Below are 24,614 nucleotides of genomic sequence, written 5' to 3'. Positions count from 1 at the left end.
ACCATTGTGACCGGTTAAGTTCGTGCCTGAAAGTCCTGCTTCAACAAGAAGAGCCTGCCACCCATCAATGCTGCATGAGTTCCGGTTGTAAGACATCTCACCGATCTCTAAAGAACATTACCGCAAGGCTGGACAAGGGGGGTTGTGGCTGGGAGGGCCTGGGCATTGGCGGCCTCTAAAGAGGTAGCGCTACACTCATATCTCATGAATGTCTTTCTTTTTAAGCGAGGGAAGACATAAGTGAATTCACTCAACTGTCTCCTCCAATTCACTCGGATTCTTGGTGTCTATTGGAACCATTATCCTTCAGAGAAGGTTTGCTGCTTACAAAATCACTGCAGCAAGCTTTGAGAAAATACAGAAAGCCCCTCTGAGGGCAATCACATTGAAATATTTTTTCTATAATTCAGTGTAAGATTATGTTATAACAATGGTGTCCTCAAAATTAGAAAAGATATAACGATTGATGGCTCCCTTTAAAAGGATCAAAGTCTTTTGGAGATTTTTTGTTTTGTAAAAACACTCTTTTTAAAAACATTACTTTGAAATTTTCTACTGAGCAGAGATGCTAAATTTGGTTTATTCTGGGTTAAAGGTGACATTTCTTTTAATCCAGAATCTTAATGACTTATACCAAACTAGTGGTTGAATATGGTGAAATTGCTTGGTTTTCATAATGTTTCAGGACATTTATAGAAACAAAGCTCTTTTAGTGTAAGGGTGGGGAGGGCGAGGTATCTCTACATTGTCTATTAAAATCTACTTTGTCTATCCTTATGGTACTGCTTTTTATTTTGCGGTGTGCTACATTACTTCATTCTGTCTTTGTTCAGTCTTACAGAGTCTTACAGTATATATATTAATCCTAGAATGTGCTTGAAGAATAACGATAAACACACTCCAGAGACTCAGAAAACCGATGTGTCATTTCTCTTTTACTAATAGAAAAACCATTAAAACAAGTTGCTTTGATATTGTGGTTGGGATAGTTTTGTGAGTTTTGTTAATTGCTTTTCTATGGACAGCTTTCTGTTGTCCATGCAAACTAATAAAGTTCAGTGGACTTTATCTGCTGTGGATAATGCAAAAGCATATTCAAGTCTATTTTTCATTGAGTACATACCAGGTTATTCCTCTTCAGACTTGGAGGGTAGACGGTCACAGGACAAGAATTCATCCATATAAAATGAATAATTATTTAAATATACTGCCAGAAATAAAGTTCCTAATCTTCTGGGGTACATCTACTCCTTAGAACATAGATTCACTTTACTGTGTGGTATGGACAAGTAATTGAGCATCTCTCTCTGCTTTTGGAACTATTATAGTCCATAAATAGTTGTATGATGTCAAAGAAAACTAGGTTCATCCTTTTTCCTCTTCTTATAACTTACCATTTTATTTTATTTATTTTATTTTATTTCAGCTTAATGTAATCTTCCTTGGAATTGCCCTTTATAAAATGTTTCATCATACTGCCATTCTGAAACCTGAATCAGGGTGTCTCGACAATATCAAGTAAGTAAATTCTTCCCACTTTCTTTATTGTTTCCAGCTGAATTACACAATGGAGTACTAAACTAAGATACTTGTGTCCTGACACTGGACTGATGTCCTGACTGAAATTAAGGGTGTCCGGGAGAACTAAATACAAAGACATCTAAATAACTAAATTAACTGCAGCCAATTTACTGTGGACTTAAACCATCCCGTTGTGTCCATATTTTATTATTCAGTTTTTCATATGAATGTCTTGCTTTGGGGCGAAGGACAGATAAATCATATTCAGGCATAGCAAGCACATTGGAGTTTCTTCTTCATGGTAAGGCCAGTAATCTTTTCAAATGATGAACATAGGTTTCAAAATAGTAAAAATAAAATAGCAAAAATATCATAAACTTGATGAGTTTGCTGACATTTTAGCAATGTCTTTCTCTACATTTTGTGTAAGAATTCAGAAATCTTGCGAGACTTTGGCCATGTGATCATATAGAGTTTGGCAGTTATATGGGTGCCATTTAGGTTAAAAATATAATTTGTACTGAACGTTGAAGCAATGAATGCAGAAGCAGGAAATAATTTTATATTGTTGATTTATTTTGTATTGCTTGCATGGATGGATTTTTTTTCTTGATTCAATGTTAGCAAGTGTAATATCTGCCCCACTTTTCTATGGTGTAATATATTGAATAGCTGTTTCTGCTTCTCTGCTGGACTGATTACAAGGGCCTTGGATGTTCATGCTTAAATAAACCAAAACAGAAACAAATCATGAGCATAGCTTTAAAAATGAATACTTTGAATAACAGCATCTTGGATTAAACAAAATTGGCAAACAGATTCCACCCCCACCACCAATATTAGAGGAAAGTCGGGCCCATTATTTAAAAATAATATTATTAAAACTAATATTTAGAAAGACATTACACAAACTGTATTAGAAAGGTCAGAGATTATCACCAAAAAGAATACCTGCTTGCCTTTCGTGAGGAGATTTACCACCTTTGCAGTATCTTTCCTCTGACGCTTACAAATACTTTCCAAAATTACATTTAGAAGGAAAAGCAAGGAACAGGTATTTCAGACCTCTAGCTACTCTTAATCCTGTAAAGTGATCATTTCTTCCTTCTCCTCATGTAGACCACTATCTTATTGTCAAATGCTCTTGCAAATTATTTTTTGCCCATGCAAAACACACACATACACACATACAAGAATGCGTGCCTCTGTATATTCATAAAGACCTGGTGACTTCCTTCAGCAGCACAACAGCTACTACTTCTATTTTTTCCCCTCTTACAGTGATTGTTTGGACATATAAATGTCAGGTGATTACTGTTGAAAGAAAGAAGAACGCACATACTGAAGCTGTTTTGGGAAAAAAAGTGTTTAAAATGGTGAAATAGATTGAAAAGGCAATTGATGGTCTGTATTTGCTTTTTGAAGAGAAATTGCTCAGTTTATGGAAGGATTTCTCTTTTAAAAGCAACAGAAAAAGAATCAATCCATCATTCTTGTCAGTGAGCATACACAAACCTCTATCCTGTGTCTTCATCGTGTGTGTGTGTGTGTGTGTGTGTGTGTGGTGGGGAAAGGTGAAGAGAAGTGTTTGAAGAGAACTTCAAGAGGACAACTGGTCTATAATACTCTTCAAGACCTCCATGAGTCTGTGGCCCATAAACTGGATAATAATCTCTTAGTTTGATTCAGTAAGTTTTTTTGTGTGCTATCTTCCTTGATGCTTATCTGGGGAAAAATTCTATCTAATGTATCTAATCTGTTTCCTTTTCCAGCATTCCTAAGATTTCCAGAATTAAAAAAATAGGTTTAGTAATACTCTTAATGATAAGAATAAACTTATTAAGGGTAGTTTTCTAAGTAGATATGTAAGTATGTAGATGCATATGAACAAATCATAGACAAATTTATGTCTTATCCCTATATCACATACAATCACTGACAGAGAGATCTTATAAAATTTGGGGAGCAAGATGATGACCCTCTTCTCCTGGAAGGTGATCTGGTTTCTCATATGCTGGAGAAGAGAAATAGAAATGGGACCATGTCATGGCAGACTGCCATGCTGGTTGTCCTATCATCTTACTTGACGGTCAAGAGCCATCCTTTTGGTATTGCTGCTGATCCATAATCATGGGTCATCATGGTTAATAATTACTGTAAACACCCTCCAATTTCTAGTGATTATAAGACAACACTACTGCAATTAGAATACTTAGTTTGTAATCCCCTCTTGGAAAATCCTCAGTCTCATAATGATCACTACTTATAAAAACCAATGTATAGATTAAAAGTACAACAAAATGTCAGCCATAATTATCAGAGGCAGAAAAATCTTTTTTCCCAAATAAAGCTGTAAGATTTGGTTTAAAAGCTGAAATATAAAATTATGTGCAGTGTGAGATAAATTACATCCATTTCTGTCTGTTATCCAATGAAGCTGATTTGTACCAAGAAAAATTTATAGTGTGGTGCAATGCCTTGCAGCCAAAAGAATTAAAAGGAGCTTAAGAACACACTGGTTGCAAATGTAGCAATTAGACTATAGAATAATAGAGTTGGAAGAGACTCCTTGCTCAAGGAAGAAACCCTATTCCATTTCAGACAAATGGTTGTCTAGTCTGTTTTTGAAAACCTCCAGTGATGGAGCACCCACAACTTCTGAAGACAAGCTATTTCATTGGTTGATTGCTCTAACCGTTAAGAAATTTTTCTTTATTTCCAGGTTGCTTTTTTCCTTGGTTAGTTTCCATCCATTGTTTCTTGTCTTGCCTTGTCTTGCCAGCAATTGTCTGCAATCCATTAAAGCAGCTGTGTCTTTTCCCAGCATCACATTTTTGCCCTCCACAGCTGCTGTATGATAATGGAAAACAACTTATTTGGTTGAAGGAGTTGGAGAGAAGTGCTGTATTCATAGCTGTGCATAGTCCAAAATACCTTTTTGCCTTGAAATTCAAAGTATATATAATTTACATAACTTACTTTTCCCAGGAAGCATTACTAGATTAAGTCTATAAAGGTAATTGGTTTAAATTGGAAAATAAGAACACCAACACCACCACTGCTTTTATTGTTATTTGTCACATTATTATATGTTTATGTTTATGTTTATTTAGATTTGTATACCGCCCTATCTCCCTTACGGGACTCAGGGCGGTGAACAGGCGATAATAAAAATCACAATAAATATCTATTCTAAAATCAAATTAAATAAATAAAGGCCTGCTCTAAAATACCCCATATAAAAACCTATACTAAAACCTAATTAAGACTACGCCAGGCCGGCCACACGAAATAGATGGGTTTTCAGGGCTCGGCGAAAAAGGCGCAGGTCCGCAGTTGTACGTAGGTCGGGGGGTAGGTCATTCCAGAGGGCAGGAGCTGCCACAGAGAAGGCTCTCCCCCTGGGGGTCACCAGCCAGCATTGACTGGCCGACGGCACCCTAAGGAGGCCCTCTCTGTGGGAGCAGACTGGTCGAAGGGAGGTATTTGGTAGGAGGCGGTCTTGCAAATACGTAGGTCCATTGCCATGGAGCACTTTAACGGTTGTTACTAACACCTTGAAGCACACCCGGAAGGCCACAGGCAGCCAGTGCAGCTCACGCAGGAGAGGTGTTACATGGGAGTATCTAGAGGCCCCCAAAATCCCCCGCGCGGCCGCATTCTGAACTAGCTGGAGCCTCCAGATGCACCTCAAGGGGAGCCCCATGTAGAGAGCATTGCAATAGTCCAGGCGGGAAACAACGAGGGCTTGAGTGACCGTGCGTAGAGCGTCACGATCCAGAAAGGGGCGCAACTGGCGTATCAGGCGAGCCTGATGAAAAGCCCCCCTGGCCACGGCTGTTATATGATCGTCTAAAGACAGCCGAGTGTCCAGGAGGACGCCCAAGTTGCGGGCCCTCTCCGCGGGGGCTAATGACTCACCCCCGATAGCCAGGGATGGAGCCAACTGGCTATGTCGTGACGCCGGAAACCACAGCCACTCAGTCTTGGACGGGTTGAATCGAAGCCTGTCCCTCCCCATCCAGAATGTTACATTCAATATCTGAAGTAATTAACTGAAAATTGTGAGAAGATTGGATATTAGATCACATTGGTTAATCTAAAGCAAAGTTCTTCTTTGCTTATTAGTTTAGTTGATAAATGCTGACACACCTGGTAGGTCTACTGTGATAAAAAAAATTGAATACACGTTTCTTCAGATTGCTCTTTATAGTACAGGGGTGTCAAACTGCCGGCCCACGAGCCGGTTGCATCATATGAACGCTGTGCCCACCCCAGCTCCAGCAATGCAAAAAAAGTTGTGATACGTCACAACACATTACATGTGTTACTATTATAGCAGCGAGTTTGACACCCGTGCTATAATAGATAGATAGAATATTTAATAATTGATTGTACAGAATAAAGTTTCTGTATTACTTTTTCTTCAGCTAGACTAATCAGGGAGAGAAACTGTGTTCAATATTATTCACAGAGATATATTTCCAATGAAATGTTCTTGAGAATCTGAGAATGAAACAAATGAAATAAAAAGAAATAAAAGCATTTCTACTGATACTGTCTTAAGAAGTTAAGATAAGTACACACAACTCTGCAGTCAGAAAAAGAACCTGCTGTATATTTGCAGCAAGTACAAAGTTATAGTCATGCTTTGTGGAACAAGTAAAGAGAACTTGAAACAGTCACTGGCCATATTTCAGCTCTTAAGAAAAGACGAAGTGTGATTATATCAAATCAGCTCTGTGCAATTGGAATTCAGAAATAACTTTTAGATCCTCACAGAGGAAAAAGCTCTGGTTCCCTAGACAAAGCATAGGAAACTATGTGGAACGGGTGGCTAGAAATGAACAGAATGGATTCAGATTGTACCTTCAAGAGGACAAAAAGTGTTGTAAGAGTTGGTGACTTGCTATTATGAGGAATAGAAACTAGAAATAATATATGCTGGCCAGATCTGCTCATTTTGACTGTATGCTGTTTCCCAGAAGGCACATGAAAAAGCAGGTGCCCAGATTCATCAAGTAGACTTTTCAAAGAGTCTATGGAGATCAGGTCATGGTTCTCCAGGTGATGGTTGTCCCAAAGGTGCTTTTTTCAAAAGGCAACTAGACTTTTCTTTGGGTTTTTTTCTTGAAGACATTTCACTTCTCATCCAAGAAGCATCCTCAGTTCTGACTGAATGGGGAATGGAAAGATTTATATTCCTTGCAATCATCTGGCTGTTAGCACTTTGAAGGTCAGTCATGGTAAAAGAGGCCATCATCAGGGGTCCCCGACCTGTGGACCGTGGCCCGTAGTGGGCCATGGGTTGCTGGCCACTGGGGCATGGGACAGGCTGGCCAGTGCATGCACATGTGCGCGCACACCCCCCCACTTGTGGTAGTGCCATGGGGCACGAAAACAGGCTGCCACGACACCTCATGGGAGAAAACGGGACGCCACCGCTGCTTGGGGGGAGACGGGCCACCGCCGCCATACTACGGGCACAAAAACAGACAGCGCTATGCCGCGCAAGAACAGAGCAGGACTAGCAAATATCATGCAAGCGCTAGCCCCGTCCCATTTGCATCACATACGTGCTCGTGGCCCACGCACAGCGCATGCGCACGTAAAATGCTTCCCCCTCCCTTTCCCTCCGGTCTACCAACTGAGAAAGGTTGGTGACCTCTGGCATAGATAACCCCCAACATTCAGTCAGAACTGAGGATGTTTCTTGGATGAGAAGTCATGATGTAGCAGACTCAGTAATTGCCTTAATTTCTCTTGGGAGACAAGAGCTGCAAAACACAGTCATTTTAGGACATTCCTGACATTTTTTTCCTTCAAAGGGATAGAGGAAAGTATTTGGGGCTTAACTATTGTTGACTCAATTGTAATTAATTTAGTCAAATTTTACTATTTAATATTGTAATTTTTGCTCAACTCTAGCTCTGCATAATCATATGTGTAGGTTAGATTTATAAAAAGCCAATTTTAATAAATCTATAGCCATGATTAACAGGAAGCTGAAAATGGGTAGAACTTCCTAAATAGGTCATTTTAAAAGCAGAATTGCAAACAATTCCATGGTACCCAATGCCCTGCTCATAAAAGGAATAAAAATTAAAGCATCCCTGAAATGAATGTTCATGGGTTAATTGGTTCTACTGTCAAACTCCCAGTTAGAACATTTTTTGAAAATCCAAACTTCTGTGTTATCTCTTTCCAGAAATCTGCATGGTATTGATATAGCTTCCTCACCCATGAACTTTTTTTCTCAAAGCTACCCATTCCCAGCTCTTGCAATTTCTTTTTATAAATTTGATTTCTGCCCCAGCTTCTTTGAATTTTTCTTAGAATTGGACAGAGTGCTTGTAGTGAGGCCTGAGCGAAGTAGAATAAAGTGAAACAATTACTTCCTGTGATTTGAAAAAAAATATGCTTTTCTTGATGCAGTCTAAAAGTGAGTTTAACATTTTTGCAGCCACATCACACTGCTGACACATATTCAGTTAGTAATCAACTACTATTCCAAGATCTTTTTCACAAGTACTTTTACTTAATGAGTTATCAGACTGAATTGATACATTTGATTTCTGTTTCCTAAATGCATAACTTTGCATTTGTTAAATTTCATCCTTTTAAATTTTTATCACCTTCTTCTAAATTCCTCTCTTCTAAGGTATTAGTTATTCCCCTCAATTCTGAAACAACTACACATTTAATAAATTCCTCTATATCATGGTTATGATGATATAACGATTTAGATTAAACATATTATTTTACATAATGAAATGCTGAAATGTGCAGGGCCCAGGATTTAAGTGTATAGTCACTCAGTATTAACTACAGTTTGACAGTGAACTACTGATTAGCAGACTGACTTCAGTACAATGTTAAGCCATCACTGTATCCATCTAATTGCTATCGCATTATCCAGCCAATGTTTATCTAACTGTTGAATCAGAATGTCAAGGAGGATTCTGTGAAATGCTTTGCTCAAGTCAAAATATGTCAACATCATTCCCATGGTCTACCAAAGAAGAGATAAGGCTGGACTTCAAAGTTGTTTTGACAAAATCATGTGGAATTTTGATAATTAGTGCATGGTTTTCAACAGTGGTGGGATTCAAATATGTGAACAACCAGTTCTCTGTGTGGGTGCCGCTTCCAGAAGTCCATTCTGGGCCTGGGCAACAAAAAATTAGCTACCGGTTCTGCCGAAGTGGTGCGAACCAGCTGAATCCTACCACTGGTTTTCAAGCTTCTTAGAGACTGATTTTTTTTTTTTTTGCTTAAGAATTTCCCAGATCTAATCTTTGTCTCCTATGTCTTCTTTTCCCATATTGTTTTACTATTATCTGACACATAACCGTGGGCAAGCATTTTGTTAAATAACTGTTAATCATAAGAATATTAACAATGATCTCTGTACTTTATTATAATTTACATTTTGTTCCCCATGTTTTTTCATATCTTTGTGAAGCCATTGAAAAAAATTACTAAGAAATTTTGCACTCTTTCCTGAGCCCTCAAAGCTTCCTTCATAGCTGATATGAAGTTCTGGGAGAAGACATCTGTTGTTTAAAATAATATTGTCAGGTGCTCTGTGCACATCTGCATGCTCTCTGAAGCACACATTGCCTCTTGAATCTGGATTTCTGCACAGACATAGCAGCACTGATGGTGTTCACATAATATGTAAAAAAAATCAAGATAATGGTTTTGACAGTGCAATAAAAACTCCATCTATTTTATGTCTGAGGCAATTCTGAGAGTTTAAGTCCACACATCTTAAATGTCTAATGGAGATTCTTGAAAAAGCAAGACACATATCTTGCCAAGTTTGAAAAACACTGGACTAGATTATATGCCCATTATATTTATCCCCAGATGACATTGACACCCCACCAAAACTCTCTGAGGCAAAGGACAAAGCAACTAAGAGGAGACAGAGCCTAGGGTGATATTGTTCATTGTTTAAGACACAGGATTGTTCCATTGAGCTTGTGGTCTTTTGCCACTACTGCAGAGTGAGACCAAACACAGGTAATTTGCTCACAGAAAAATCTAAAGGAAGTTCAAGTGCAGAATTATGTTTGCCCATGCTTTTCAACTCATAACTAAAATTCTTTTATTTATCTCTTCTTCTTCTTCTTCTTCTTCTTCTTCTTCTTCTTCTTCTTCTTCTTCTTCTTCTTCTTCTTCTTCTTCTTCTTCTTCTTCTTCTTCTTCTTCTTCTTCTTCTTCTTCGCTCTTTCTTTTATTGGACTCACAAAATCTTTCTCCAAAACCTTTGCTGATTTTCTGTGGAATCACAGCATCACTGCTACTGCCATTGAGATGCTTTTCTGTGTTCAATACCACCCTACTTCACTATCCCACTTCCACAATCTTCTTTTATTTTGGACGGAAAGTTTGGCAGGCAAAATAACTAAAATAGTAATGTACAGTTGACACATAGCTTTATTCTGAGTCTCTCCATTCATAAATTCAAAATTGTGTCTTGATTTATTCCTCCAAGCCAATCAGGGCAGTACTGGGGGGAACAAAAGAGAGCAGTATGCTTAGTTGTCCTGGTCTGTAATCAGAGGACTTTGGAGTGGAAATGAACATGCACAGAGTAAGTAAGGCAAATAGGAGACAGGAGAGATCCCCAGTAATGGGGATGCAAGATACCATTACTTCAAAACAAGGGACTGACTTATATGATGGGTTTTTCTCATTTCCTCCTAGATAAGGTAATCAAGTCTCTTCTGTCACTGTGACAGCTCATAGAGTGTCCACTTTCCAATTTTTTCTTCAGATGGAAAGAGAAAATACTTTTTATACTTAATTCTTGCACTGAAGGATTAATGTCATGGTTTCAACAGATGAAACTCTTCAAAAGACTGGCTATGTGCTGCGGACAGGTACTTCCACTCACCCGAGTCCTCAGCGATAGATGGTTTTGTGGTTCTCCACTGGTCTGGGGAACGTGAGGTGCGGGAGTCCCTTCGTAGCAGCTCAGCCCGGTCTGCCTTTGAAGCACTTGAGGGTGGCAAGGCCATCTCGAGGTGTCTGGAGTCTTTGCTGGGTAGAGTCCATTCTGACTACCAGATCAGCTGTCTTTGCGGCTTGGGCTTTGCCCCCAGCTGGGAGGCCTGAAAAAGTTCCTTTTCCACCGGCGCGCTGGCTGACGCTCGCCCCTCTGGGGTAGCAGCCACTGCCGGGGTGCTGGTTTCAGGAGTTCTCTCTTTCTCCATGCTGAGATCTTCCCCGAATCTTTGTCAACTTATCCCTCCTTTCTAGGGACAGTGACTGGGGCTCGGGACCCCGAGATAGTTAGGAAAAGTTGGTGAGTTTGGCTTAATGTCATGGTTCCAACAGATGAAACTCTTCAAAAGAACTTTGAGGCATTGTTTACCTTAAAGAATCTTTATTTTGAGTAGCATAATATCGGCACTGCATAATCAAAGCAAAAACTGAATTTCCCTCCCCTGAGAACATAGTATCAGAGCACAATTCCCTCCTTCAATTAACAGTCATAAATCACATTCCCCAATTAGCTTGAAGCACGGGCCTCCTCTCCAGCTCCAGCCCGCCAATTCCTTATCAGCTCTGATTACAATAACCTTGTTTCTCACGCTAGGTTTAGTGTTGTTAAGTCTAGCTGGACTCTCGTTCACATCCCCCCTCCCAGCATCATCTAACTCTAAAAGCAAAAGGTAAAAGATGGCTACATTTCCATCTGTTGTCAATGCAAAAACATCTGATGTTAGCAGCGTTGACAATATCTGTAGATATAAAATTATACTTTCATATGAGGTCTTTTTAGATGTATATATCTACAATAAAATAAAAATAAAATAGCCAGATTCACACTAACTGCTCTAACACCTCACTTATTTACCATATAATATGCGTTTACATTGTCCCAGTTTGCAAAATATAAACTATTCTAAAATCATTGACAGATCTATTCCATACCATTACTGAGATATGAGTCAATAGGCCAAGTTTCTTTCCTTTAGCTTACTATCAGGGATCAATTGTGTGTTGGTTGAACCTCCCACAATGGCATTAGCTGCCATTGAAGACTTGGACAGTTCTGTCTCGATAAGTACCAACATGGGAGGAATATCATTTTACATCAGAAACATTACCTCAGTATTGGCTAGCTCACTTTTCTTTTACTCCAGATGGTAAGAAATTTATCATTTGACCAAAATAATAAAAATAAAATATTGCCAATAATAATAATATATATATATATATATATATATATAAAAAATAATTAAAAAATAAAAAACAGAGCCTCTTTGGAAATGGATGGCATAGAAATTGCAATTATAAAATGGAATGAATGAATAAATAAGTAACATTACTGGCATTATACTGAAGGCTGCCAGGTGCCTACATATCATGTTAATTGTGATCAGTTATTTAATGATAAAGACAATATACATGATAACTGATAAATCACTTACAGAAGTCTCTTTTGTAACACTATTTTAAATGCACTAGTATAACACTAAATGATCAAAAAACATATCTCTCCCCCCCCCCCCAGCGAACCTTTTAAATCCAACTGGGCTGATGGGAACCTAGAATGCTATTATTACATTTAATTATTATGCTATCTAAAATATTGTTGACATTTTTTCCATATTAAAACATCAAAGCCTTATAGTAATCAGTGCAACAATTATCAAAATCGTAGACAATGCAAATATATCTTGCACAGATCATAATTTACTTGGGATAGTTGATTATCTAATGATGTACTATTTGCTACTGTCAAATAAGTGTTCTGTGCTGTTTACTCTTGTCAGCACTTCCAGTTAGGCCAATTCAGGAACTATAAAAACACTAAAAGTTAAATTTACTGATATAGGCTATCTTAAGAGAAATTTGAAAGTCTTACAGAATTTCTCTCTCCCTCCCTTTTCTCCCAAACAGTGTCAAGGTGGACCAGTCTTAGGGTTCCTCCTTATTCCTTTCTGTCTTTGTAAGTGCTACAAAAGCTTTGTAAAGATAAAAAAAATCCCCTATCATGCTAGCAAGTAAAAGTAATTTTAATATCTTATCCCCATACCTTAATATTACATATACTTTCATAATCCCTTAAGTCATCTTCTAACTAAAAGCCAAAAGTGTCATCATTTGTTCTTTATCAGCAAAACTCCAGTAAGGGAACTAATATAAGAGATATAACTAATTTTCTATTTTAATCTTGATCAAATAAGCCAACCCTGTATTCCTTCCCTGAACTTTAACCAGTTTAATTTTTAACCCTATCATATATACTTCCAGGGCTTGTTTTCTATTCACTTTCTTTCACCCAAGAATCTTTCAGAAATTTAACACACCTCTTTTGTATATCAAATAAGTAACATTTGCCCTTTTTTATCATTTCTCATAAAGTCTTTCAGTACTTAACGGACTTTCTTTTTGTATGCAATTTCTGGATCTAATTTCTAACTATCAAATATAACTCATTCCTCTTCTTTTATATACCTCTGGAAATGATGATCCTAAAAGTAACCTTAGCTTCTGAAATTGCCCATTCTTTTTATTCCCTACAGATAATTATATTCTAAGATCAGTCAATACTTTAAGGCAGGTTTAAGCATATCATTCATGAATTCCTGATTCAAATTAGACCTTGTTTGCCTGCAAATCAGCTATATACTATGTATATAATGCTCAACCTTAGAGACAGAATCTACTGCATTTTTGCTTTTGAAACAAGGCAGGGTTTTCTGAGAAATCATCTCCCTTGGTATAAATTGCATGACTTCCAAGGGTAATGGAGATTAATTCTGACTAAGTCAACTAATTAATTTTTATTCAACTCTAAGTTCCCCTAGGAAATTGGATTAGGTCCCTTTTTGTTGCAAGCAACACCTACTGAACTCAATCCTTAAGTTGCCACAGTAGCCCTCTTTCCTACCCATCTCAGAATTCTTAATTATATTTTGAGTGGTTGGATAAAAATGACATGAGTTAATAAAAGGATTTTTCTGACATCTCCAGGAACAAACAATATTTACAGTTGCAAGATCCAATCTGGCTCAGTCACCAGGACCAGACGTTTACTCTTCCAAGCTTTTGGACTCATGCTGGAGCCCATCTTCAGGGAACTTCTCTTTACTGGAATATGTGCTTTGGTTATTCTATGAGAGTAGAATATTTACAGTGATCTTTTTGCTGTATCTAGGGGTACTGTATCTGCTCTCATTGTCTCTTTTCTCCTACTCTGGGTGAATGGCTACTCTAAGTAGATGGCTATTGGGAATGAAGTTCATGAGCTCTCTTAAATATTTTGTGAATAGAATAGAGCAGGAAGGAACCTTGGAGGTCTTCTAGTCCAGCCCCCTGCTCAAGCAGGAGAACCTGAGATGGTATAGGTTCTCCTGCTTGAGCAGGGGGCTGGACTAGAAGAGCTCCAAGGTCCCTTCCAACTCTATTCTATTCTATTCTATTCTATTCTATTCTATTCTATTCTATTCTATTCTATTCTATTCCATTCCATTCCATTCCATTTCAGACAAGTGACTGTCTAGTCTGTTCTTAAAAACCTCCAGTGATGGAGCACCCACAATTTCTGAAGGCAAGCTGTTCCACTGGTTAATTGTCCTCACTGTTAGGAAGTTTCTCCTTAATTCCAGGTTGCTTCTCTCTTTGATCAGTTTCCAACCATTGTTTCTTGTCCTGCCCTCTGGTGCTTTGGAGAATAATTTGACACCCTCTTCTTGGTGGCAGCCCCTCAAATACTGGAATACTGCTATCATGTCTCCCCTATTTCTTCTTTTCTTTAGACTAGCCAGATCCAAGTCCTGCAACCGTTCTTCATATGTTTCAATCTCCAGGCCTTTGATCATCTTAGTTGCTCTTCTCTGAACTTTTTCCAAGGTCTCAACATCTTTTTTGTAGTATGGTGACCAAAATTGGTTACAGTATTCCAGGTGTGGTCTTACTAGGGTTTTATAAAGCGGTACTAATACTTTGTGTGAATTTGATTCTATGCCTCTCTTTACACAACCCAGGATTGTATTAACTTTTTTGGCTGCTGCTGCACACTGCTGGCTCATGTTCAAGTGATCATCCACTAGGACTTCAAGGTCCCTCTCACAGTTACTGTTTTTGAGCCACGTTTCACCTAGTCTGTACTTATATCTTTGATTTCTCCTGCCTATATTTAAACTTTGCTGTTCTCCACATTAAAATTCATTTTGTTAGATAGGGTCCATTGTTCAAGTTTGTCAAGATCTTTTTGGATCCATTTTGAGGATCCATACTTTGAGTATGAGAAATGCTTGGATGTGGAAGCTTTGGACAAAGCTTCCACATTCTGTTAAAGCAGAATCTCCTAAACTGTGAGATGTACCTCCCTTGTAGAATCCAGAGGAGTTTTGGAGAGCCTTTTAGTTGCATAGGTAAAATAGATCCACCTTTCCCAAAGTTTCATTGTATTATTTTCGTTATTCATTTATGTTCATTTTGGTGTTTAGATTTTAGGGGAAGTGTGTACTTTAAAATTATACTAAAGGGAGGTGAGATAGCAAAAAGTTAGGAACCCCTATTTTAAGAAAAACAGAAAGTCTGTCCTTCCATCCCCAAGAGCAGTAGTTTTGAAATTATTTAAATTCTAATTACCTTTCAGGTTTTGTGACTGTGTGTCCGTGTGTGCACATATGCCAGAGAGATGCATTGAAATATTTTTATATAGCTTGAAGTCAATATGTAAAAGTTTTCACTTACCTGGCTTATTTCAAATTTCATGCTTCTTGGCCATCATTGGTAGCTAATATTACTAATTTCTTAAGTAATGTACTTCTAGCAAAGTAAGAGTGCAACTTTCTACACTCAGATGTCATGCAACAATAAGAAGTCCCAAGTCTATAAAACAAACTAGAACAAAAAAAGGTCCTTTGGCTAAAAATGTAGTATTGTCAGTCAAATTTCAAAGACAAGTCTGACTTATATTGAAGTATAATACGGAAAAGATACTGTAGCTCACCAATCAACATTGTTAACACTTGGACTGGTCTTCTGACCTTTAATGGTAAGTATCAAAATGTACTGTCCAAATAATTACTCAGTAAGTGTGATTCTTTTTTACAACTTTGGGTAATAATGCTTCAAACGGCAACACAATTGAGAATTCTAGAAGCCAAAGAGTGAATTGAGTGAAATTTTCATGTCATTTCAAGGGCCACATCACTTATAACTTATTATAATAATAAAATAGGGAAATTAGTACTGAAGTTAAATTCTGTCCAGAAATAGCTGCTTTTAGCAAACAGCTGAAGCTGGTGAAACATACTCCAAGAGCTGTTAAGATCCAATAAAGAAAAAAGTGCTTCAGATTAGGCATGGCTGTGAACCCCCAGAAAAATAGATATTTCAGTTAAGGAAGCATTATGGAGGTTTAGTTTGGTTTAGTTACATTTAAAATTGTGGAAGTTGTTTTGGTGGAAATTAATATGATGTCAGCAAAGAGCTTTGAAGAATCTTAGGATCGAGAATAGATTTAAGCAAATCTGCTCATCATTTCTGACAGTTTTTCTTAAAAGATTATGTTTCTCTGCACAAATGTTATATTTTTAAGAATGATTGTGTTTAAAATGTTTGTATTTTTCCTTGAGATCACATATGTATTCATACACATATACAGACATGGAACTGTTTTGGTTTTTTCTGTTTTTATTTGTCTTCCTTTTTAATTCTTCGGGTTTTTTGTCTTGATGTTTTTCTGTGCAGTTTTTTTTTTAAATTAGGGAGTTATGATCAGTTGTGAATTCATTTCCTTTCGAACTAGCAATTTTTCATATTGACAGAAGCAGTTTATTTATTTACTTATTTGATTTTTATAGTCACCCATTTCAGCAAACAAATCTGGGTTGATCACAATTGATATGTACTATATCAAATCAGCATACTATTAAAAAATGATGTACCATATCAGTGTAGTAGTTAAGGAGTTAGACTAGGAGTAGGGAGACCCAGATTCTAGTCCAGCCTCAGCCATGGGAGCTGGCTGAGTTACTTTGGGCCAGTCTATCTCCTTCAGCCAATCTTACTTCACAGAGTTATTATGTGGAAATAATAGGAGACAACACAGAGTTATTATGTGGAAATAATAGGAGACAGCACCTTAAACTCCTGTACAAAAGGTGAGATACAAATCTAATAAATGAATAATAAATTTAATGACTGAAAGAAAAGAAAATGTTTCTAACTTTTTAACTCTGAAATCTCATCTCTTCCTTCTTACACCTCAATTTAGCTAAATGATAATTGTGAGAGGTATCCCAGTAAAACAATTCAGAATTCTCAACAGTCAGTGTCTGGTTAGCAGACACTGGAAGAGCTTTCCTCCAGAAGTTGTGGGTGTTCCATCATGGAGGTTTCCAAGAAGAAATTGAACAAAATGTTTGTCCTGAATGGTAGATAGTCTCCTGCTCGAGCAGGGGTTGGATTAGAAGACCTCCAAGGTCCCGTCAAACTCTATGTTGTATAGTTACTTTTAGCATCATCAGTGTAGTGTAATGTGTGCTCTTATTCTAAGAGAGCTGATGGAGAAATAGGTTCAGCGAAAAACCTCAAAGTGTTTGGAGTAATACACTGATCATGGCATAAAAGTTTATAGACATTTTTGTTCCATTTATTCAAATGTAGAGTATTAACTTAAGATATGAACTTAACACAGACGTATATAGCTTGTTGGGGGGTTGGGAAATGATGTTCCGTGTAACTGATGAAGTGGACTATAATCAACATCATTCTTTGTCAGTTTGCTGACACAGACCACATACCTACCCTGCTATAAAGACACCTACACTTCCAGAAAATATCTATTCAGCAGTAATAGATATGAGAATGAAAACAAGATTTTTGAACTACAGCTTCATCCTTTTTTCAAAAATTCATGTAGATCATAATTTTCATATTATATTTTAAAAAGAAATTGTCATGCGTGGTTATTTACATATTACAGTATGTTTTTCTGAAATGACTAATTTCAAAAGCACAGCATGAAAATCAATGCTTAGTCAGAAAGAATATAGCTGCAAAAAATGTATTACTTCTTATTAAAGGTTGTAGAAATGTATTGTTAATTAAACAACATTGGTGATTTTTCCTTGGTTGTTCACATTATTGATAGGCTAACAAAACATTATCTTTTAATGGCATTAAAAGAGGTTAGTTTTCAACCTGGTTGTCCAATTTTTTCTCTAGCTTTCTATGATTTGAATTGGAGATGAACTTGTTTGATTGCTTACCTACATGGTACCTTTTTGTCATTATATTCTAATGCTGACATTCTTGTCTTTATGTCTATGCATTCTTCAGCTTTGAGGATAACAGACCCTTCATCAAGTAAGAATGACCTGAATGACTGATAAATTCTATTTATCAGTGTGTTCCCATGAACTGGCTGTCAGATCAGTATTTAAAAATCATTACAGCTTCTGTCATTTGCCTTTGAGAGAGGTAGAAGAGCAAACTGTGAGGGGAAAACTGTAAGGCCTAAAGTTTTATACTGTATTTATCTTGACTGGCAATTACTTGGACATCTTATTCAATACTATTTATTATAGATTTGAGATAACTTCTCTATTATATTCAGAACATTTATTGTGTTTTAGTTTATACTGGCTGATGCAGCTGATTGGCAGGATTCTTTTTAAATGCAGGAGTTCCAATGCTCTTTATTTAATATGAAAAAAGGATCCTAAACTGACAATTTAAAGATACACAGAAATAATTAATCAAAAGTATTTAGATCGCTTATTTACATTTTTTTGAAAACTCAAGATTTCTAATAACACCCTTGTGTTTAGAACAGCTGAATGTTAAGAGACATAGCAAAATATTAATTATGGGCCTTAGATAACGCACTGCACCACCACCCCAAATCCTGCAATCAGTGGTATTATCTTTGCAAGTGCTACTACTTTACAGTGGACTTTCAGTTTGTTCTTCTGGTGAAGAGTCATTTATGTTCATTTATTTTGTCTCATTCTCATCATTGTCATTCTTTTACACAAGATTGTGAGATGCAATCTATTACATTGGGTTGTGATTACTATATAAAGTCTAAATCTTAATTATGTATAATTGTTAGCCAGTGTTAAAATATACCAATTTATAACAACATATTATCAGCTGCACCTTTTACATGTGTCAGTTTTACATACAGACACACGACATGAAGAAAATCTTTAATAATGTACTTCCTGCTTGATGTACATCTGTTACAGATTTGATTATACATTTCCTAAATCAATCATCCATCCTTCCTGCATTTAACAAAAGATTAAGAGGAAGATTTTCTACTATATATTTTAGGAACAATAGCAGCCTCAAAGAAAAAAAAATAGAAGAGTTGTTGAATAATTATAGTGCTTTTTGGTAGTGGGTGAGATGAATAAGCTATTAGAAGTTCTAGTGGGTCTTATTTCCTACAGCAGATTTTCCTCTCTGCAGGTGGTTGCTTCAATATGCCAGCAGAAGCCTCTACCACTACCATTATTCCAGTGGTAGTTGGGTATATGGAGTGTGTTTAGTTTGGAACCATGGATTCTAGAAGTCAGTGGAAATGCTTAACTAAAAAAAAAGATCAATTAATGGGGAAAGTGCAGCAAAAAAGGAAAAAGCTACTTCCTCAGCTTCTACCTTAGCTGATCTATGTAGTCCTAGGAAGTGCTCATTTCTCTGCCAAAGATTTTTTCCAATAGCATTGATGGGACAAGATCCTTAAAATATAGATTGAGCTAATACTTCTTTCAATAACTTCCATTATTGCCCTTATATTTTGGATGAAGAGCTAAAGTTGAAAAAAAAATACTTGTCTAATTCTTGAATGTCCATTGTGGTTCCCTGGACACATTTCTTGGTCCTGCCAAACTCCCATCCCTGTTTGACTGTTCATATGTATTTTTAATTATATTTATTTTTAGGAAACTGTCATCTTACAAAGCCTATGAACAGATCTCCAACATTGTCTTTATTTATAGAATGCCTCAGGTCAGGTATGGCTTTGTTAGAATATACAAATGGGGAGTGAGGGTAGCAGTAATCAGTTTGCCTTCTAAATGTATAAATGCTTTGAAAATAACTGTGCCCACTGTAACAGTCATTCGGTGAAGTGATAAGACCTCCCTGGAATCTTCCTGTGAAAGGGTCCATTACATGCTCTCAAAATTCCACATGTTCTCACCAACACAAATATATATGGAATCTTGCTCCACATCAACTTCTAAATTCATAATATGGTTGTCATGTGCACTAGAAAATTTCTGATTCACAATCCATTTTCTTAGCAAATGTACTATATGGCCTAGCTGACCTAGTTCATACTTGTTCAAAAAGCTATCCAAGATTGGATTTGGCTAGTACGTAGAGGAGAGACAGGCAGATCAAAAAGGAGGAGCAGTAGCAGGAGGCACTGTCAAGCACTTCTATGCTGTTGCCAAGAAAACTACAGGAATATGCCCATGAAGTCTCTCAAAGAGTAAATTTTAGATTTTTATAGGCAATTCTTATCTCTCTTAAAAATTGACAAATTAAAAAACTATATATTTTTAGAAAAATAATCTAAAATGAGATTACAGGAATCATTTTGTTGTATCATTACGTTCCATGCATTTTTTAAAATGTAACTCCGAATGATATTATCTTCATTATTATAGCACCTTGCTGCACTATATAGCTTCTCCTAATTCATTCTACTTAATTACAAATTATTATACTTGTTCACTTTTTTATCCTACATTTATCCTTTTTAGTAATATATCAAAATTACTTTAGATGGTCACCTTAACCCTTAGAATATATACACTACATTGTTGTTTTGCAGTACCTAAAACTCAGCTAAATGAGATTAGTACTGTATTTCAGTCATTGATCAGCCTTAAGCAACATAAGGCATAGAAACATAGTTACATAAGATTAAAAGATGAATATGATATATAAATGGAATAAAGAAATATAAATAAAGCAATAATGGGTGAAAAATTCTTAATTCAAATAAACCAGTTAGATCTCTGATGCTATTAGCAATAACTCTTCAGTTAAGAAGTTGAGGTTGGCCAGATAAGAAACAGACAACACATGGATTCCCAGAAACTTTAAATTATTTTTGTACATCAACATAAACAAAAAGTAGAGAAGGGAACTAGGGGATTAGCCATATTGGTCCTAATTCTCACTAACAGGGATGAAATGATAGAAGGTGTTGAAGCCATAGGAACCTTGGGGTGGGGAGGAGTGATCATGCAATATTGGAATTCAACATTATGCAAGCACAAGCAATACAACACAGTCAAACTAGAGTCTTGGACTTCAAGAGAGCTAATTTCAATAAACTTAGAGAAAGCTTAGGAAGGATTCCATGGATGAGAATCCTCAAGGGGAAAACAACTCAAGAAGCTTGGGAAATTTTGAAAAGTGAGATAATAAAAGCCCAGTCTAGCACAATACCAATGAAGAAGAAAAATAACAGCTCTCGAAAGAAACCAGCATGGCTGCATAAAGAACTCTGTGATAAATTGAAAGACAAAAAGGATAAGTATAACAAGTGGAAAGAGAGACACATAACTAAGGCAGAATATCAGCAAATAGCCCGAGCCTGCAAAGATGAAGTGAGGAAAGCTAAGGCTCAAAATGAATTAAGGCTTGCAACAAAAGTCAAAAATAACAAAAAAAAAGCTTCTTTCAACATGTAAAAAACAAGAAAAAAGTCAAGGAAACGATTGGCCCATTAGTGGGAGAAAGTGGCAAGAAGGTGACAAGCAACAGGGAGGAAGCAGAACTATTTAACTTGTTTTTTGCATCTGTCTTTACATAAAGGGAAAAAACAATCCAATCTATCAAAAACATACGCTAAAAAAATGGATTAGATAGGCAAGAAAATGGTAAGTGAGCACCTGTCCAGCATAGATGAGTTCAAATCACCAGGACCAGATGGATTACACCCCAAGGTTCTCAAGGAACTGGCAGATGTGGTCTCAGAACCAGTGAACTATATCTTTCAAAGATCCTGGAGCGTTGGGGAACTACCAGAGGACTGGAAAAGAGCTGATGTAGTTCCCATCTTTAAAAAAGGAAAAAAATGGATCCAGGAAATTACAGATCTATCAGCCTGACCTCAATACCTGGGAAGATTCTGGAAAAGATAATCAAACAACGAACACCTAGAGGCAAACAAAGTCATTACCAAAAGCCAACATGGGTTTGTCAAAAACAGATCATGCCATACAAATCTTATCGCATTCTTTGACCAAGTGACAAAATTAGCGGATCAGAGGAATGCTGTGGATATAATTTATTTGGACTTCAGTAAGGTATTTGATAAAGTAGATCACAACCTACTACTTGATAAGATAGAAAAATGTGGGTTAGACAGTATCACCACCAGATGGATTCGTAGCTGGCTGACTGGCCATACTCAGCATGTAGTCCTCAATGGAACTGCATCTACATGGAGGGAAGTGAGTAGTAGGGTACCCCAGGGCTCTGTTCTGGGCCCAGTGCTCTTCAACATCTTCATCAATGATTTGGATGAGGGGATAGATGAGGAACTCATCAAATTTGCAGATGACACCAAGCTGGCAGGAATAGCCAACACTCCAGAAGACAGGCTTAAGATACAGAAGGATCTTGACAGACTTGAACACTGGGCGCTATCTAACAAAATGAAATTCAATGGTGAAAAAAGTAAGATTCTACATTTAGGCAACAAAAAACCAAATGCACAGGTATAGTATAGGGAGTACCTTGTTCAATAGCAGTAATTGTGAGAGGGATCTTGGAATCCTAGTGAATAATCACTTAAATATGAGCCAGCAGTATGCTGCAGCTGTCAAAAAAAGCCAACACAGTGCTAGGCTGCACTAATAGAGGGATAGAATCAAGATCACATGAAGTGTTAATACCACTCTAAACTTGGAATACTGCATCCAGTTTTTGTTACCACGATGTAAAAAAGATGTTGAGACTCTAGAAAGAGTACAGAGAAGAGCGACAACGATTAGGGGGCTGAAGGCTAAAACATACAAGGAACGGTTGCTGGAGTTGGGTATGTCTTGTTTAATGAAGAGAAAGACGAGGGGAGACATGATAGCAGAGTTCCAATATCTCAGGGGTTACCACAAAGAAGAGGGAGTCAAGCTATTCTCCAAAGCACCTGAAGGCAAGACAAGAAACAATGGATGGAAACTAATCAAAGAGAAAAGCAACCTAAAACTAAGGAGAAACTTCCTGACAGAACAATTAATCAATGGAACAACCTGCCTCCAGAAACTGAATGCTCCAACACTGGAAGTCTTTAAGAAGACTTTAAGAAGAGATTGGACAGCCATTTATCTCAAATAGTATAGGGTTTCCTGCCTGAGCAGGGGGTTGGACTAGATGACCTCCAAGGTCCCTTCCAACTATTATTATTATTATTATTATTATTATTATTATTATTATTATTATTATTATCTGTTCAGGCCCTACTCCCGTGGTGGCGAACCTATGGCACACGTGCCACAGGTGGCACGCAGAGCCCTCTCTGTAGGCACGTGCACCGTCGCCCCAGTCCTAGGCCTTCAGCTGGGTTTTATAAAACCTTTTCGCTTTAGGCCTCTGTTGCCATGTGCAAAAAAAAAGGTTCAATCAAGCAATCAATTTCAACTTCTCTCGCAAAGTTGGAATTGATTGAACTTTTTAGTCCCACCCGGTCTGCCGTTACCACCGCAGCCCCGCCCACCCAATTGGCCACACCCACCCAATGAGCTACGCCCACCCGGCACCCGACGATACATAAGTGGGTTTTGGGTTGCAGTTTGGGCACTTGGTCCCTAAAAGGTTCGCTGTCACTGCCCTACTTATACTAAACAAACCAAGGTGCGGTTATTTTGAGTTTCTTTCTCACACTTCCTTCTATTGCTAGACTGTGACAAACACTAGAAAACTTTTCTCCAAGTCTCTCCATAATGTCTTCCTAGAAACAGATAAAAAGTTAACAGTTATTGTTATTGTTAAACTTTAAACAATTTTAATCAAATCAAAATATACCTACTGAGATCCTGCCAAATCTTTCTGGCTATTAAACAGAAGTTGACAACTTTGTAAGAGAATGCATCACTCTGGCCAGCTAAAAGATAATTGAGATAAAAACATTCAGAACAACCTGGATATAAGTTAATAAATTTACAACACAGATGTGTGTGAGCTTCTGTTTCAATGGCTTCTGATTTATAGTGACAAATCCAGGGCTTTTTTTGTCATAGAACGCCCAGAACGGAGTTCCAGCACCTTTTTTGGATGGAACCTTGTAGGGTAGGCAAGGCAAGTTGTATGACGTGTGTGGGTTCCGGCATCTTTTTTTTTTATTTATTTACAAAAAAAGCACTGGACAAATCCATTCAATGTATGAGGTTTTCTGGAATTCCAGAAGACTGCAGTTTGCAAGGCATTATATTGTATAAAATCCAATTATTTCATGCTTAATAAAAGTAGTATGATGACAAAAAGCATCATATTGATTGCTCCTCTTCCCCATTATGCACACTGACAATGGAGCAACACATTATCATTCATGTAGTCTAATATGTCACCAAGAAGGTAAAATATAAAATAGTAGAAGCGATATGTAATTTCTAATAGGAAGATCAGTTTGAAGGCTCATTCAAATAGCCCCTCTAACTGCAACTGGAAAATGCTTTACTAATCATTCTTTAAGGACACGTCCCTGTGACAGAGCTTTCATCTCAACCAGAGTTAATTTGCAGTTCATCTATACTGTAAATGAGGCTTCCCAACAAAGCTGGTGAGAGCAGGAAGCCTCATCCATCTCATGGAGGAGGTTTGATTGATGGCTAAGCCTGTGAGTCTAACCGTTTGTCGAAACTCACATCCTCTGCTGACCCCCATTCACATTAGAGAAAGCAGCTGGTGATGTCGCTCCCTCATCAGGAATTCCAAGGATCACTTTCCTTAATGTATTCCCTATTAAAGCTAAAGAGGCAGAAAGAGCTAGACTGTTGAGACAGAACAAGTGATGCTAGAATGTTTTGTGCCATCTCATAGGCTGTCCATAACACCATATGCCTGAGAATAGAAACATGTACCCAGAC

General features: G+C 37.4%; 1 protein-coding gene across 3 annotated transcripts in view; it reads left to right on the top strand.

The window, feature by feature from the left end:
• Nucleotides 1–24,614, top strand: part of ADGRL3 (adhesion G protein-coupled receptor L3) — a 410,528-nt gene that overhangs the window by 261,350 nt on the left and 124,564 nt on the right. For all 3 annotated transcript variants that reach the window (XM_029283374.1, XM_015812132.1, XM_029283375.1), the window contains 2 exons: nt 1,427–1,518; nt 17,842–17,868. In XM_029283374.1, the coding sequence (XP_029139207.1) occupies nt 1,427–1,518; nt 17,842–17,868 (119 nt within the window). The remainder of the gene's footprint in view (nt 1–1,426; nt 1,519–17,841; nt 17,869–24,614) is intronic.

The sequence above is a fragment of the Protobothrops mucrosquamatus genome, unplaced genomic scaffold, assembly GCF_001527695.2.
Source record: "Protobothrops mucrosquamatus isolate PMUCROS unplaced genomic scaffold, P.Mucros_1.0 scaffold69, whole genome shotgun sequence".
NCBI classification, from domain to species: Eukaryota; Metazoa; Chordata; class Lepidosauria; order Squamata; family Viperidae; genus Protobothrops; species Protobothrops mucrosquamatus.
The sequence above is the reverse complement of the archived record's forward strand: the minus strand, read 5'-3'. Positions and strand labels throughout refer to the sequence as shown.